The sequence below is a fragment of the Chenopodium quinoa genome, unplaced genomic scaffold (genome assembly GCF_001683475.1).
Source record: "Chenopodium quinoa cultivar QQ74 unplaced genomic scaffold, ASM168347v1, whole genome shotgun sequence".
In the NCBI taxonomy this organism is placed as follows: domain Eukaryota; kingdom Viridiplantae; phylum Streptophyta; class Magnoliopsida; order Caryophyllales; family Amaranthaceae; genus Chenopodium; species Chenopodium quinoa.
Genome location: NW_018743381.1, coordinates 278,691 through 296,229, shown reverse-complemented (window position 1 = coordinate 296,229; position 17,539 = coordinate 278,691). Strand labels below are relative to the sequence as shown.

The 17,539-nt window shown below is 41.9% G+C and overlaps 2 protein-coding genes across 2 annotated transcripts; both read left to right on the top strand.

Annotated features, from left to right (window-relative positions):
- Positions 1–202: 202 nt before the first annotated feature.
- Positions 203–2,447, top strand: LOC110738190 (GDSL esterase/lipase At4g16230-like). The gene is made up of 5 exons (XM_021918564.1): positions 203–401; positions 1,018–1,145; positions 1,311–1,562; positions 1,698–1,956; positions 2,224–2,447. Exons 1-5 carry the CDS (start codon positions 203–205, stop codon positions 2,445–2,447), a joined length of 1,062 nt encoding a protein of 353 aa, XP_021774256.1.
- Positions 2,448–4,903: 2,456 nt separating this feature from the next.
- Positions 4,904–6,879, top strand: LOC110738199 (1-aminocyclopropane-1-carboxylate oxidase homolog 1-like). Its single transcript, XM_021918570.1, has 3 exons — positions 4,904–5,527; positions 5,765–6,086; positions 6,259–6,879. Exons 1-3 carry the CDS (start codon positions 5,007–5,009, stop codon positions 6,508–6,510), a joined length of 1,095 nt encoding a protein of 364 aa, XP_021774262.1. The 5' UTR covers positions 4,904–5,006; the 3' UTR covers positions 6,511–6,879.
- Positions 6,880–17,539: the final 10,660 nt, after the last annotated feature.

Sequence of the window (17,539 nt, the reverse complement as noted above, 5' to 3'; positions counted from 1 at the left end):
TTAGTTACAAGCTTTTTTCTAAATCACTTTCTCCTGTATAAATTTTTTTTATTCATTTCTCAAAAAATTTCTTCTTACCAAAATTTGTTGTTATTCATCACCTAATACATTTGATTTTACCTCATTCTTCTAGGTTAACAAAATGGGTAATTTTCAAAATAAACAAAGAACACTCATTTTAATGATGATTTTTTGTTTAAGAATGCTTAGCAATTGCAATTGTATAAGTAATGGACAGAATCCTAAAATAGCAACATTTGTGTTTGGAGATTCATTAGTTGACGTGGGAAACAACAACTATCTTGTAAGTCTTAGTAGGGCGGATTATCCTCCTAACGGTATCGATTTCGGTATGCCGACGGGAAGATTTTGTAACGGAAAAACCATGCTTGACTTCCTAGGCAAGATTTAATTTAGTCTGTTATAAGCATTCATCAGTTTCTATTTTTGTAGGCTTCAAAAAAAAAAAAAAAGTTTTTATTTTCGTAAAACTAGGTCTGATCTCTTTCCTAAACCTTTTACAATTTTACACGAGCTTATAAACCAAGTTTGGTTCTAGTAATACCTCCAGTTATTACATGTAATATGAAATTGAAGTTTTATGTTAGGCCATGTTCACTTCACTTTAAAAAATAAATAATATTTGGTAAAAACAAGTTTAATTTAATAGAAAATAATTTCATTTCAATAAAAATCAATTTCTTTAAATAATTTGAATTCGGTAAATATAATTTAAGCAAAAATAATTCTCAGTTGACTTTAACAATATCCGTTTAGTAAAAGTAAGGTGAAATAAACCGGGCCTTATTCTATATTTTAAATAACAATTTTTTTGGTTTTATATTTTGAGTAAACATTTTATTTTTAGGGATATCTAACTATTTATATTTATACAGTAGCAAGTTAGCAACTAGCGAATTTTATTTAAGTCATTTTTATTTTTTTTTTGAGAGGTAAATCACTTCTAGTTAATTTGTTTGATGTTTGACTAAATATTATTTGTTATGGTGGTTTTAGCCGAAGAATTTGGTACAATAGCCAGCCCACCTTACTTGGCTCCATACGCAAAAGGGCCTTTGATTTTGCAAGGGATCAACTATGCCTCTGCTGGTTCGGGAATTCTCAACGAGACTGGCCAAATATATGTAAAACCCCTTTATTTATTTTTTATATTGTTTAGAGTTTTGACATATTCGATAGATAATTAATTAATTACTACTCCCTTCGTTTTTAAATTAAAATATTTTCACCCAAACTCACTTAAGTAGTACCTAGTGTACTAATGTGAGTAATGTTACCCATGTTATTAGATTGGGAGGATAAATTTTGACGCGCAACTCGATAACTTTGCAAACACAAAGAATGATATGATCTCCCTTATAGGAGCAGCTGCAACAGACGAACTTGTGAATAAAGCTCTTTTTGTAGTTAATTTTGGCTCCAATGATTTCATTGCCAACTACTTTGTTCCAGATTATATTAAAGAATTTTGGCAACCAAAGACACCACCTCCTCAAGATTTCATAGATTCCATGATATCAAAATTAAGACTACAACTTACGGTCAGATTCGTACCAAAATTAATATTTATACGTAGTATCATATATTCTTTTATGGGGGTCCATAAGAATTAGGTCACATGTTGATTTTTGGAACGGATTATGTACGCTAATATGAGTCAATGTGGTTTGGAACAGAGACTCTTCAATATGGGCGCTAGGAAAATAGTAGTTCCAAATGTTGGACCGATTGGGTGCACGCCTGCTGAGAGAGAATTTAACGGAAAATTGAAAAATTCTGATTGTGTTGCATTTCCTAATCAGATAGCTCAATCATATAATATTCAATTGAAGAACCTTCTTACAGAGTTAAGCAACAATCTTAAGGGATCAATATTCCTTTATGCTAATGCTTATCGCATTTTCAATGACATCGTCACTAATTACAAATCTTATGGTACGTTGTAAATTTACTTTTAATTTATGTTTAACTTTAACTTATATGTTCGAGTGTAGCATAAATTAGAACTCAAACATAAACTAACAACATTTTCTCTGCTATGTTATATATATACTCGAGTGTACTAGTATACTGTATAGTACAATAAGAGGTGTCAATTCGGTACATGTGTCGGGTTTGGTTAAGTTGGGTCGGGATGTATGTCCATCTCTAATTCTCTATTTCTAATGTTAGTTTGGTATGAAATGGAATGGAATGTGGCAGGTTTTGAAGTACCAGATACAGCATGTTGCACTGAGGGTGGACGTTACGGGCAAATAATTGTTTGCAATCCAACATCTACATATTGCAAAGATAGAACAAAGTACGTGTTTTGGGACTTGTTTCATCCAACTGAAGCTACTAATTCGATAATTATTAAACGTCTCCTTGATGGGGATATCAATGACATTTCACCTATGAACCTTCGCCAATTACTCAGCTTATAAAACCTCGATTAATCTACTACAAATATTACTCGTATATATATTGTGTGATACATTATTACATATAAGTGTATTAATGTTATCGATGTATATATTGGAGTGTTAATCAGTATCAATTCAAAAGACATTTTGAACTGTTAATAAGTAGAGTATCATTTAAAAGACGAGATGCAATTTTTTTTTTTGCAATTTGGCAATTCTAATTATTTAACTTTTTTATTTTTTATTTTGGTGCATACGAGGGGCAAGGCCCCGGGAAAAAAACACAACTTTATTAATTTACTCCGTATTTAACATTTTTTAAATAAAAATGATGTGAAACAATTCAATGACTAATTATGAACTATGTCTTCTTTGGGCTAATAAGAAGATTGATCTCGACTATATTCACAATTGTTATGCAACTAGAACAATAGAAGTGTCGTGCTAAAAGTATTAATGTTCAAGAACACACGTAGGGAGTGTTTGTTAGGTGCAAAATATTTTTCAGGAAAATAATTTTCTATTTTCTCAAATATTTTTCTTGTTTAATATTTTTCTCATTTGTGAAAATAAATTGTTGAAGATGGAAAACATTTGCCAAAAAAAGTATGATTACTTTTTTTTTCCCTCCTTATTCTTTCCTCCTATTTATCCTCACACTTCCACTATCAATGTCTTTTCTCTATAGTTCTCTTGCAAAGAAAAAAAAACTAATTTACAAATCCTTGAAAATATACTTCAAAATCGTTTCATATTCAATAATTTCATGAAAATTAAACCTTTCCTAAATTTCTAAAAAAAATCGTGAATGGCTTTGGACTTTTGGTTGACAACTTGGAAATAATACGACTATAAAATATCATGAGTTTTCACCTGTTGGCTTTCTATTATTCTATCCAAAAAATAGTTTATTAAAAAGTATCTCAAGTGACGGAAGCAGTGACAATATAATTCAAAAGCAACAACGATGAATTTATTACTTGCGAAAAAAAATAATTGATCACTCAAAAACAAACACTTTTTTTAAAAAAAAAAAAAAAAAAGTAGTACTCCACTTGTTTTCTCTGTTATTCCTTGGAGTCCAAGAAAATAAGACAGAGGATCATATTAGCTTCAATAATAATAAATCTATACTAATTTATTAAAAGGCGTTACTAACAACGATTCTGTGCCACGTAAACCACGCCACATCATCTACAAGGGGATTCACAACCAACCTCTTATAAGAAGGATGGTTGTTTAACCATATAAGCTAATTATTACTTATGTTATGAACATAAAAATAAATGTATATAATTGATAATTATATAAGGTCAATTTTTTTAAAAAAAAAAAAAGATTTAAAAATCAAATACATATAATTACAAGAAAAAATTAAAGTGGCAACCTGGTGCAACGTCCGGGCTACACACTAGTTGTACTTTGATATCTTTGTCACTTCGCCACAATAAGAAATTAAACGATTTCTCCATATTTATTTTTGTATTTGAAACAAAATAATTATATTCGTATTAATGTATATTTTTAAAATTTCCATTTTTTATACAGAGTATTTAAATGATCACATAATCGTCAAAAATGTACTACCTCCGTTACAGGTTATGTGCAACGATTTGACATGAAGCAAAGAGGGAAAATGTCTAATCGTTGTACATAACTTGTTACGGAAGTAGTACATTAGCAAACACGCACGACCAAAATGAATGAAATTACTCCGTGGCTTCGTGCTCATTTAAGTTAAAAAGTACTTCATCATTAATTCATTATTGTGCTATGTAAAATTCTTGCAGCTCCTAATTAATTCATTTTTGTATTGTGCTTAATCGGTCCTTGTGAATTTTTTTTTTTTTTTTTTTTTTTGTGCTTAGAGATCAGCCACAGGGGTGAGTGATGAGAATCGATCCCAAGATCTCTTGGAATCGGGAGGGGAGCTCTAACCACTTGAACTATCCCTCATTCTCGGGCCTTGTGAATTATGATAGTCTAATTCAGATAAATTGCTATATATATATATATATATATATATATATATATATATATATATATATATATATATATATATATATATATATATATATATATATATATATACACCCACAGTACACCTAAGAATATTGTCCGTTTATTTTGATGATTATTGATCATTTAATCATCAAATGAGCAAAAAAATTACCGGTGAATACACCATGCATGCATTCAAGTGTATATAATTATTTTCAACCTAGGTGTGCTGGTTTTTCAAGTGTTAGGGTAAAAGTGATTGTTTAAAAACTAAACATAGTGGAAAAACCGAAAAAGCAACACTTTATTGTTAGAATAATCACATATGGTCTTCTTCATTTCTTACTGTTTATTGTTAGATATACTCATCCTTGGAGTCCAAGAAAAGAAAATAAACGTAGTGGAAAAACCGAAAAAGCGGCAACACTTTATTTTTGTCACTTAATAGCAACCTTTGCAACCATATACAAGTATAATAGTATATAAATTAGATGTTCCAAGTGTATTACTCCTTAGCCAACCAAACCTTTACATTCTAAGTGTATTACCCTTATTAGCCAACCAATAAAACTAAATAAGATGTTTACTAATATGGGTGACCGAGAAGCACAATTAAGAGCATTTGATGAAACTAAATTAGGAGTTAAAGGAATTGTTGATGCTGGTGTCACTACCATTCCTTCCATCTTCATTCACCCAATTTCTAAACGACTATTACCTCAAAAAACAAGCACTTCTAATGATGCTAGGTTTCAATTTCCAATCATTGATCTTTGCGTGAGCGAAAATGATTTGGATCATAAGAATAAGGTTGTCGATAAGATTAGAGAAGCCTTAGAAACATGGGGATTTTTTCAAGTTATAAATCATGGGATTTCTGATGAAGTTATGGAGGATACATTGAAAGGTGTAAAAGGGTTTTTTGAGCTAGATGATGAGGTTAAGAAGGGTTATTATTCAAGAGATTATGCCAATAACAAGGTTGCTTATCATAGCAATACTGATCTTTACACCGGGCCTGCAACTAATTGGAGAGACACTATTGCTTGTACAATGGTTCCTAATCCTCCTCACCCCGATGAATTCCCTCCCCCTTGCAGGTTTGTCTCTTCTCATATCTCCTTCTTTGTATTCATAATTAGTTATCACATTGTTTCATCTTTTACGAAAATGGTAAGATATACAACGTAAAAATATCATTTATTATCGAAATATTGTATTATTATATTCCTTGAGTTTTTTCATCACTTTTAGAATAAAGGCACAATAAAAAAATTATAATTATAGACATTTTAATTATAACGTCATATATCATCATAAATTAAATGAAAATGCAGGGAGATAGTACCAAAGTATTCAAGTCAAGTGATGAAACTTGGAAAGGTGTTGTTTGGGCTATTATCAGAGTCACTTGGGCTGCAACAAACCAATTTATGTGACATTGGTTGTGCCGAAGGCCTAAACGTTGTGGGTCAATATTATCCGGCATGTCCACAACCCGAATTAACAATGGGTACTGCAAAACATGCTGATAGTGTCTTCTTAACTATTTTGTTACAAGATCAAATTGGTGGTCTCCAAGTTCTTCATCATGACCATTGGGTTGATGTTCCTCCTACTCCCGGAGCTTTAGTCATTAATATAGGAGATCACTTACAGGTAAACAAGTTGCAAATAATGCATACTACCTCCGTTACACATTATTTGTAACAGTTAGACATTTTTCCTCTCTACTTTATGTTAAATCGTTGTAAATAATATGTAACAGAGGTAGTATTTTGAGATAACAATCAATTGAGTTACGAATTTAATGTATAGCTTTTATTTTCAGTTGGTATCAAACGATAAATTCAAAAGTGTGGAACACAGAGTACTTGCTAACTACAAAGGACCAAGAGTATCGGTGGCTTCCTTTTTCACCACATTTTATCAAGAGACTTCTACAAAGTTTGGGCCCATCAAAGAACTATTATCAGAAGAAAATCCTCCAAAGTATCGTGAGATTACGGCGAAAGAGTATAATACCTACTTCTTGGAAAAAGGACTTGATGGCACCTCTCCCCTCTTACATTTCAGACTTTGATCTACATTAATTTAAGTTCGTGCAAGTAGTCCCTCTGTCCTTTAGAGAGGGATTGAGCATAGATTTCACTACATATATTTTAGTGAACCTTTTTTAATTTCAAAGTTCAATTAGTTTATTTAACTTGTTGGACATAGTTATGTTTAGTGGATAGTGTACCAGCTTAGTTAGCTTGGACTCATAGGACACCTAGGAGTTTGGTTGTGCAAACGTATACCTCCATATTAGCTTGTTGTTGGACAAACGTAGACCTATCATAGCCAATAGCATTCACCAAGTGGGTGCCTCCTCGAAACCATGGTGATGATGGCTGATAAATGCCCTAATTAATTGAAATGAAATTATTATTATCTTCTTAATTATACCTAATTAATGATATAAATAAATAAATAAAAAGTAATTAAACATACTCTTTGATAGTTGGTCAACCCTCGATCACATTCTATTGCCACCATTGATGTATAGTTTACGATAGCAATCAATCGAGTTACGAGCTTAATGCATAGTTTTTAATTTCAGTTGGTATCAAACGACACATTCAAAAGTGTGGAACATAGAGTACTTGCTAACTACAACGTACCAAGAATATTAGTGGCATCCTTTTTCACCACATTATATCAAGAGACTTCTACAAGGTTTGAGCCCATCAAAGAATCTATACTTAGTATTTAAAAACACAAATTACAAATCTATACTAAAGCACATGTCACCTAACTTTATATACTAAGCCACATGTCACCATAATCACTCATATGCGTCACCTAACTTAGGGTTTGTTATCTTACGTTGAAATTCAGTTCAGTTCAGTTCAGTTCAGCTCAGTTCAGTTCAGTTCAGTTCAGTTCAGCTCAGCTCAGTTCAGTTCATTTCAGTTCAACTCAGCTCCCACTTTCCTTCTCTTATAAAATATTCATTTCAATTCAGTTCAGTGTTCTGTTCAGTTCAGCTCAGCTCAGCTCAATTCAGTTCAGTTCAGTTCAGCTGAGTTCAGTCAATGAAAACATGCCCTTAATCCTTTCTTTTTAAATTTTCATTTTAATATAAAAACAAAATATATAAATAATGTTTGAGTCTTTAATATTTATGAATTCTAAAACTTACAAATTTAAGTAAGAAAATTGAGTGTTTCATGTTCAATATAATAAATTAAAGTTAAACTAATTAGTGTTAATTACATTAACAATAAAATAGTCTTTTCATCTCCTAAACTTAAATATACCTTACCAATGTATCATTTCATGCCCTACGTATACAATATCTATGTATATATACCTAACTAAATTCCACAACACCTGTTTCGGGGTTTTTTGATGTGTCCTGCGGGAGAGTTACAATTCCAAGAATGCCCTTCGACGCCTGTGCCTGCAAAATCACGAAGACTCCTGGGGGTAGGAGCTCCGCCTCCGACGATCAAGTTAGTAAAGATACGGGAGGTAGAATGCATGTAATGTAGAAGTTACTTCTCGCGTAATGGGAGAATTCTGCAATTAATATTGCTCGGGGTAAGTGTTTTTATTTTTGAGGAGTATTCAAGGTGAACAACAAATGTTCCAGCCCCCATTAATGAGGGTCCTTCCACTATTTATAGTGGGGAAGGGATGGTTTCCCTTTTAGGGTTTAGAGGACACGTGTCAGCAGAGGATTGGAGCCCTGCTGACCAACGGCTGGATGCCACGTGTCACTAGGCCATTGGGCCACGTGTTTAGGGTATTTTTACCCCAAACATTTGCCCCTCACTGGTGCTGACGTGGCAGGGTGCCACGTGGCGCCGGTGAAAGGTTTTTTTTTTTTTTTTTTTTTTTTTACAACTCTTCAGATTCTTTTTGAAGGATGGAAAAGCAGAAGGTGAAGAGTCACGACTTTTCACCTTCTGGGACAAATTCTATAAATAGGAGAAGATGTCCCCCGAGCTCTCATTTACAAACTTTGCCAAATTTCTGAAAATTTGAGAGCAGCCGGCAATTTGAGAGTTGAGAGCATTCGGAGTTGAGATTCGTTGAGAGCAACCGGTCTACAGACCGTCTGGGTCGTTGCAAGCTAGCCAAAGATTTTCGAGAGGGTAATCAGAGAAACCCAGCCGGATTTTGAACCGCCTGCGTCTTCTCAAGCATCCCAAAGAATTTCCAGATTTTCTTCTAGGTACCGTCTCTATTCTTTCTAGATTTTTCATGTATTTCCGTTTGAGTCTTTTACTCGCATTTTTGTTCATTGGTCCCATAAGTAGATGGACCCCTTATACCCATACCCGGAACCTAGCTGTGAACTCAGCCGGTTTATTAGTACGGCTGAGTCTAGAACTGGGTCTGCCGACTCTGTTCTTTGGGACAACCCTTTTTCAACACCCATATCGACCGACTCTGTGTCTGTGCAGGACACAATGGCCAGAATCCGGTCTACTGCCAGAGATCCCAACTACAGAAGTGGGAGCTCAAATGAGCAGCCGCCTGAGGTCCCAGCTTCAGGCGGTGAAGTAGAGCAAGGAGAGGTAGAGCAGAGAGGCTCACCCGGGGGCGCTCCTAGCACCCCGGGTGATAGCATTTTAAACGAAGAGACTGCTCCCCTCCAGGAGACCAGAGAGCAGGTAGGCTCTGATAAGGAGGTCTCCAACTCCCCAGCCGGCTCTGATGCCGGTCACGTTCAACGTAGCAGTAGCAGCTACTTAACCGAATCTGAGGATAGCGAGGAGGCGGAGAGGCCTTCTTGGGATAATAGGAACGATCCTCTCATGATCGCCGTCTCCTCTAAGGACCGCGAGTTCATGCGGGCTGCGCTGCCAGATTTTATCAAACGGCGGCCGCTGGGGGGTGACTATACAATAAAAATCTCGGCTGCTTTGGGAACAATATGGTGGGAGGATGGACAACCAAACGCGAACGCTTGGTTCGGGTGCTACGAGGCGGCCTTCGTGGCCGGAGTCCGCTTCCCTCTCCACGATACAATAAAAGCCATACTTAGGGGGTATGGCCTAGGTCTCTGGCAATTAACCCCCAACTCATGGGTAAATATTTTAGGGTATATCGCCGCCTGCGAGATGCAGGGCCTCAACCCCGGCTGGGAGGCGTTTGCCCACATGCATTACTTGAGTAGGAGCCCAGGCGGCTGGAGAGCCTGGTATACCTTGACCACCCAGCCCAAATACCTTATGACCTTGGACAAGCCATCCAAATGGTCGGACTGGAAGCACCGGTTCTACTTGGTTAAGGCCCCAACTACGGCAGAGAACAGAGAATTCCGGATCTACAACTGGAAACCAGAACTCTTGGGGACCAAGTGCTGCCTGCCCCCTGTCCCGGAGGATGATAGAGAGACCATCCTTGACTCCGGGTTTTTTGAGTTAGTTCCTGACACCCTCTCATCCGGAGAGATAGTAAGGGTACCTAGAAACTGGGTGCCCAAACATGAATTTTTTAGGGACGAATGCTTCTTGTCCGCTTGTGGTCTAAGCAGCATGTTTAAAAACGTATGTATTCGGAACTCAGCCGGTTTCTTTCGAACCGGATGCTTTTATTTCCTTGCTTATTTATTATTCTAACCGTGTGCCTTCCTCTGCAGAAGAAGCCAAGAAAATGCTGCCCACCGAGAAGACACCGGCTAGGTCGGCTGCCGACATCCGGAAAGCCAATCTCGAGAAAAAACTTGCTGCCCAGGCGGCGAGGAAGGTATAACCGTCTGATCCTTCTCGTTTATTTCAATCCTTTTATCCCATAACTTATATTTTTCTCGTTTATAGGACGGGAAGCAGATGCCCCGGTCAGGTCCCTTCAAAAACAGGTCAGGCCTCCGCCGACCCAACAAGAGTCTACATCCAAGGTGCAGAAGACAGCCGACCGGCAAACTACCGGCGGCAAATCAATAAAGGTCCCAGGCGGGCCTGGATCTGCGGATGTGCTTTCTGCCATCCCATTGAGGACCGCAACCGGTCCCTCTGAAGGCCGTTCGGGCCGCCAAGGTAACTTCGACCTTACACTGCTTGACCTGCCCATGCGGGTCAAGTCTTATTCACAGTCTCGATCGCAGCCGGGGGATTCTCCAATCAGCCGGCAATCTATAGGCAGAGCATATGCGAGTTTCTCACCGTCTGTTTCTGGTGCAGACAATTCTCCCCGCTGGCCGGACGGGGCACAATATGCCCGGGCCATGCTTAAAGCCGTCCCCAGGGACGAGAAGGAGGCGATCCCTGGGATCAACTCCTTTAATGCCGACCGGGTGCTGGTCGACCTGGCCGACGTATGCTCCAACAACCATGCGGTAATTTTCTTGACGTGCATTTTTAAATATGCAGTATTAACCGGCTGTATTTTTGCAGGCTATGCTGCGCGTAGAGGGGCTCAAACGAGCTTATACCCGCAAGTCTGAAGAGGTAAGGAGAAGCAAACGGGCTGTTGATGACGCCCATAATGTTGCTGACTACTCTTTGTACATGCATGGCTTAGAATCTAAATCTATACGCATGGAACAGGCGGAGAAGACCAAGGCCCTCCAACAGCAGATTGATCAGCTGAAAAACCAAGTTGACCAACTGCAGGCGTCCCTGGATGATGCCAATAAAAAGTTGGAGGAACAGAAAGAGCCCCTCCAACGGCTGAGCAAGGCGGAGACTGAAAATGGTCGCCTTGCCAAAGAGAATGAGCGCCTGCGCAAAGAGGCGGCTGCTGCCAATGAGAACTTCAAGGCCACCTTGGAGTCGGAGCAGGAGAGGCTCATTGAAGAGAATGAGCATGACTGTGCAAACCGGATGCAACGGGCGTTTTCCCTCATCCACCCGGAGGCAGACTTCACCGTCTGGGAACTCGCCTTCAAATATTCTGATCTTGCCATTCTGGCCGAGGAGGCGAATGAGCCGGGGCCCGGACCCTATGACGCTTGGGTTAGGGAGGAGATTGCGCGACGGCAGGCGGAGGCTGCTGAAGAGGAAGAAGTTGTTCCTGAAGCCGACGCAGCCGCTCACCCTGATCCAACCCAGAACCAACCGGAAGAGGACCGGTTCACTGTTCGCCTGGAGTAGCAACTACTTCCCGGCCTGCGCGCCTTGCATTATCTTGTAATAGCATCGGATGAGATGGGCTAAGCTGTAATAATTTTTATTTTGAATATTAACATTTTCACCGGCTGAGCCGGCTTTTGAATGCTTTTTATGTTTCTGCACTTCAATACTAAAATTCTTGTTATTTTTTATACATATTTCTGCGAGGATAACCAAAAGAACCCCGCCGGTAACACTACCGCTTGGGTGTTCGCAAACAGCAAAGAAATTTGCAAAGGTTGCCAAGAGGACCCCACCGGTAACACTGCCGTCTGGGTCTTCGCAAACTAGGCGAAGAAATTTACTAGGGTTGCCAAGAAGACCCCACCGGTAACACTGCCGTCTGGGTCTTCGCAAACTAGGCGAAGAAATTTACTAGGGTTGCCAAGAAGACCCCACCGGGAACACTGCCGTCTGGGTCTTCGCAAACTAGGCGAAGAAATTTACTAGGGTTGCCAAGAAGACCCCACCGGTAACACTGCCGTCTGGGTCTTCGCAAACTAGGCGAAGAAATTTACTAGGGTTGCCAAGAAGACCCCACCGGTAACACTGCCGTCTGGGTCTTCGCAAACTAGGCGAAGAAATTTCGACCCAAAACCAAACCGGATGGCGTCTGGGTAATTGCCCCTGGATAGCGGTCTGGGTCTTTGCAAGCCAGGAGACTATCCATATGATATAGCTCGAATATACACTAAGTGCCAACATTAGATTCGGGAGCCAGTCGGTTTATACTGAATTACCGATCGGGACTTCGCAAAAGAATCACGCCAGATTAGGATGTCCATTCACCGGTTGGGCTTTTGCAAGCATACCCCTGAATGAATTATGGCCTAGACCAAATGTTTTTAGGCCTTCTCTTAGAGAGTCAGGCGGCGGTATTGAGTACCGGCTGTCCTTCCAAAAAGTGAGCCGGCTGCAAGTTTGGGGTTGCTAGCCTGCCCTTTTTTGGTGCGAAGGATCGTCAGGCGGATTTGTCCGCCTGTGTGATCGCTTAGAACAATTTACCACCCAAATGGGAGATGTTCTCTTCGATGAATTCACCCGTATGGGTGTCACCGGATGAAAAAATTAGTTACTGGTGCCGCTTGTGGTAGGCACAAGACATGGCGGCTGTATACAAAATTGAATGTAATTCTCATTAATCATTTGAAAATTTTCAAAAGATGTACAATACTTAGAAGTAGTATTTTTTGAGGTTATCTACATTCCAAGTTCTAGGCAACTTTCTTCCGTCTGGAGTTTCCAGGCGGTAAGTGCCGTCTCGTACTTCTTCAAAGATCCGGTAGGGTCCCTCCCAATTTGGGGTTAATTTGCCTTGTTCATTGGCCCTACCGGTTGCCTCCATTTTGCGAAGCACAAAATCTCCTTCTTTCAAAGGTCTTTTACGAACCCGCTTGTTGTAGGCTCTAGTCATACGCAGACGGTAGATCTCATGACGCAAGGCAGCATTCCCCCTTCGCTCTGGAAGAGCGTCTAATGCCAACCGCATGGCTTCCCAGTTAGCCTCCTCATCATATAACATAATGCGTAGAGTAGGCTCATAATGTTCAATGGGAAGAACTGCTTCAGTGCCGTATGTCATGAGAAATGGGGTCTCACCGGTTGCCCCCTTTTCGGTTGTCCGGATAGCCCAAAGGACATGAGGTAATTCCTCTGCCCATAGTCCACTGGCTCTTTCTACTTTCTTCTTTATCCCGTCTGAGATCAACTTATTAAAAGCCTCAACTTGACCGTTTGCCTGAGGACGGCCAACGGATGCAAAACAATGGGAAATTCCTTGGTCTCCCAACCAGGTCTTCAGGACAGGCGTTTCGAACTGCGGTACGTTGTCGAAAACCATGGACATTGGAACCCCGAACCGGGTGATGACGTTTCTCCAGATGAAAGAAATCACGTCTTTCGTTTTAATCCCTTTTACCGCCTCTGCCTCAACCCATTTGGTGAAGTAGTCTACTGCTACAAGAATGTAGCGGCGGCCGCCTGATGCAGGCGTATAAGGTCCCAAAATGTCTATGCCCCATTTAGCAAACGGAACCGGACTATGGATTGCCGTGAGTTCTGTTGCCGTTTGATGTATCAACTTAGCGAATTTTTGGCACTTGTCGCATCTCTTTACTAGATCCATGGCATCCGCTTCAAGAGTGGGCCAGAAGTACCCTTGCCGTCTGGTTCTTCTGGCCAGGGACCTGCCGCCAATATGCGAGGCACAAAACCCCGCGTGCAGATCTTCCAAAACTTCTCTCCCCCTATCCGGGGTTACACATTTCAAAAACAGCTGCAGGTATCCCTTCCGGAGGAGTTCCCCTTGATGCATAACAAAACTTGAAGCACGCTTCTTGAGCACTGATGCTTCTGAAGGGTCATCCGGCAAGGTACCATCCGTCAAAAAGGACCGGATGGGATCCATCCAGGTAGCAGTTCTGTCCAAGACTCCAATGGGATCATTCTGAATACTTCGTTTTTCAATGACTTCCCAAAAGACCGTCCTAGGAGCATCACCGGAGGCTGATGATGCCAACTTTGAGAGGGCATCCGCCTGATTGTTTTCAGACCGGGGCACCTGTCGCAGATGAAATTCATCGAAGGACACAGCCTCCTCTTTGACCGCCTGCAAATATTTGATCATAGCCGGATGGGTGGCTTCGTAGTCACCAAGGTATTGGCTAACGATCAGCTGTGAATCTGAGCAGGCGTCGACCTTTCTTGCACCGGCTGCCTTACACATGCGCAATCCGGCTAGCAGGGCTTCATACTCTGCCTCATTGTTGGAGGCTTGGAACTTAAACCGTAGTGCATATTCAAACTTATCCCCTTCCGGGGAATGACAGATAACACCTGCACCACAGCCGTTCACCGTAGAGCTGCCGTCTACAAATAACTTCCAGACCTGATCAGGGTTTTCCGGGTGCACCGGCCTAGTCATCTCGACAATAAAGTCGGCAAACGCCTGACCTTTCACTGCCCGTCTGGGTTCAAAAGTTATCTCAAGGCCTTGTATTTCAACAGCCCACTTGATCATTCTACCGGATGACTCTATAGCAGTCATCGTACGCTTGAGCGGCTGATCTGTGTATACCACAACCGGATGTGCCAAAAAATAAGGCTTCAACCGCTTGACTGCTACGAATAAGGCCAACCCAAATTTTTCGATCATGGGGTACCGGAGCTCAGCATTTTTAAAGACATGGCTGATGAAGTACACCAGCAGCTGAATGTCGTCTCTCTCAGCGAGGAGAATGGCACTAAGGGCGTGATCAGAGACGGCTAGGTACATGTACAGAACCTCCCGGGGTAGGGGGCTCACTAGCCTTGGCAAAGAATGCAAGTGCTGCTTAAGCCTCTGGAATGCCGCCTCTGCTTCTTCAACCCATTCAAACCTTGACCTCTTCCTGATTGCCTGGAAGAAATAGAGGCACTTGTCACCTGACCGGCTGAGGAACCTCCCCAATGCCGCCAGACAACCGGTCAACTTCTGGACCTCTTTTACAGTGCGGGGAGACTTCATGTCAATTACCGCCTGTATTTTTTCCGGATTAGCTTCGATGCCTCTTTGGTCAATCAAGAATCCGAGAAACTTCCCAGACTCAACACCAAATACGCATTTCTTTGGGTTAAGCATGACCCGGTGCCGCCTGAGTGTAGCTTGGATTTGACTATCATGTCATCGATATACGCCTCTACATTCCTGCCAATCTGGTTGATAAAAACGGTGTTTATCATGCGCTGGAATGTAGCCGGTGCATTCTTCAACCCAAACGGCATCACCGTATAGCAGAATAACCCCTGATCAGTGACAAAAGCCGTCTTCTCCTGATCTTTCTTCCAGAGAGGTATTTGATGGAAGCCGGAATAAGCATCCATAAAGCTCATTAACGCATGGCCGGCTGTTGAGTCGACTAGGCTGTCAATCTTTGGAAGCAGGTAGCTATCTTTTGGGCATGCTTTGTTCAGATCTGTGTAATCCACACACATCCGCCAAGTACCGTTCGGCTTCTTTACTAGAACGACATTTGCCACCCAATCCGGGTAGTAGCATTGCCTAATGAATCCAGCATCCAACAGCTTTTTGACCTCAGCCGCTGCCGCTTGAGATCTTTCTCCACCATGATCCCTCTTTTTCTGCCTAACCAGCTGCTTTTTGGGATCTACGGCTAGCTTGTGGACAGCAAGATCCGGGCTGACGCCTGGCATCTCTTCCACTTCAAAGGCAAAGATGTCTTTGAATTCCTTCAGCAGCTGGAGCAAGCCTTCTCCCAACCGTTCGAAGGCTACCGTCCCGACCTTGACTGTTCTTTCAGGACGGCTGTCATCTAGGATGACATCAAGGCAGTCACCAGCCGGCTGAGGTCGTTGGTCATCTGACCTTTCCCCGGCTAGTGATTGTTATTTCTCCTTTTTGACGGGTGTCAGTTGGTCCGCCTTTCTTTTCATATCGGCTGCCCTTGGAGCCGGGACTGCTGGGTCGCAGTTATCAATATCTATGGCTCGCCCTGGCTGGCTGCACCCATAGTTGTCTTGACGTCAGAGAGATAGCAATCTCTTGCCGTCTTCTGGTCCCCGCTTAGGGCACCGACTGTACCATCATCCTTTTGAAATTTGACCAACATGAGGGACGGGATGATGACAGCCTTAGATGCGTTGAGGGTAGGACGGCCAAATATCATGTTGTAGGCGGACAGCTCCTCCACAACTAAAAACTTGACTATCATGTGGCGTCCTTGCCCCTTTTCACCCAGCCGGATCGGAAGATCTATGCTTCCGACCGGATGCACTACTCCACCCCCAAAACCGACTAGTGGGTGAGGAGCCTGGTGCATGTTACCGGATGTGTACTTGAGCTTGGTCAAGCACTGATAACTGATTAGGTCAGACGAGCTCCCGGTGTCTATTAGGATTCGGCCAACCTTCTGGTTGGCAACCTTGCATTCGATGACGATGGGGTCATGATGAGGCCGCCTGACCTTGCCCCGGTCCTTTTCAGAAATAAGGACCTCAGGAAAGATGTCTTTCGACGCCTGGCCCTCATCCACTGAGTTGACCAGCTTCCTGATGTTGTCTTTGGTGCCCCGGATGGTAGGACCCCCTCCGGCAAAACCGCCTGCTATTGTGAAGATGGTCTCTTCATCCGTCTCGGAGTTTGCTGGGCCGGTTTTTGCCGCCTGCCCTTTCTTGGCCTGGGTATTACCCTTAGCCTTGGGTAGGTAGGATTTTAGGGCCCCCTCATCTGCCAGACTGTCCAATAGCCGCCTGAGGCTATAGCAGCCATCGGTATTGTGGCCGACATCCTCGTGGTATTGGCAATACTTGCTCTTGTCCCGTTTATTCACGGGGCTTTTCATTTCAGCCGGTTTGTCGAGAGACATCCGGTCTTTGATTTCCAGGAGGATGGTGGAGCAATCTTTTGCGAACTCGTATTTGGGAGCATACGATTCTGACTTCCGCCTGATCTTCTGGGCCGGCTGTCCTGATCGGTCAGCTGCCCAGACCCCTTTTCTCTTTTCTTCCTTTCTTGCCGGCTGATGCTGTTGCCGGCTCTCTTTTTTGTCAGACTTTTTATAATCTGACGGCTGCTTGACAGCACAAAGCTCCGTCGCCTGTATATAGGCTTCAGCTTCAATTAACGCCTCTTGGAGGGTAGCAACCCTCTTCCGGACGAGGTCAAACTTAAAGGTCGACCCATCCTTCAGACCTCGAAAGAAGTCTGTATAGGCCACTTCGTCTGATAGTCTTGGAATCTGAATTCTCATCAGATTGAACCGTCTGACGTATGACCGGAGGCCCTCCCGGTCGCCCTGCTGTATTGCCCCTAGGTCGAGGCTAGTCTTTTTGGCAGGAATATTCATTGAGAAATTTGACGTAAACAAGTACGCCAAAGTTCGAAAGCTGTTGATGCAACCGGCTGGTAGGTTACCAAACCACCGCTGGGCTATGCCCTTGAGGGTAGCCGGGAAGCATCGACACCAGACGGCATCATCTAACCCCTGGAGGTACATGAGGTTAGAGTAG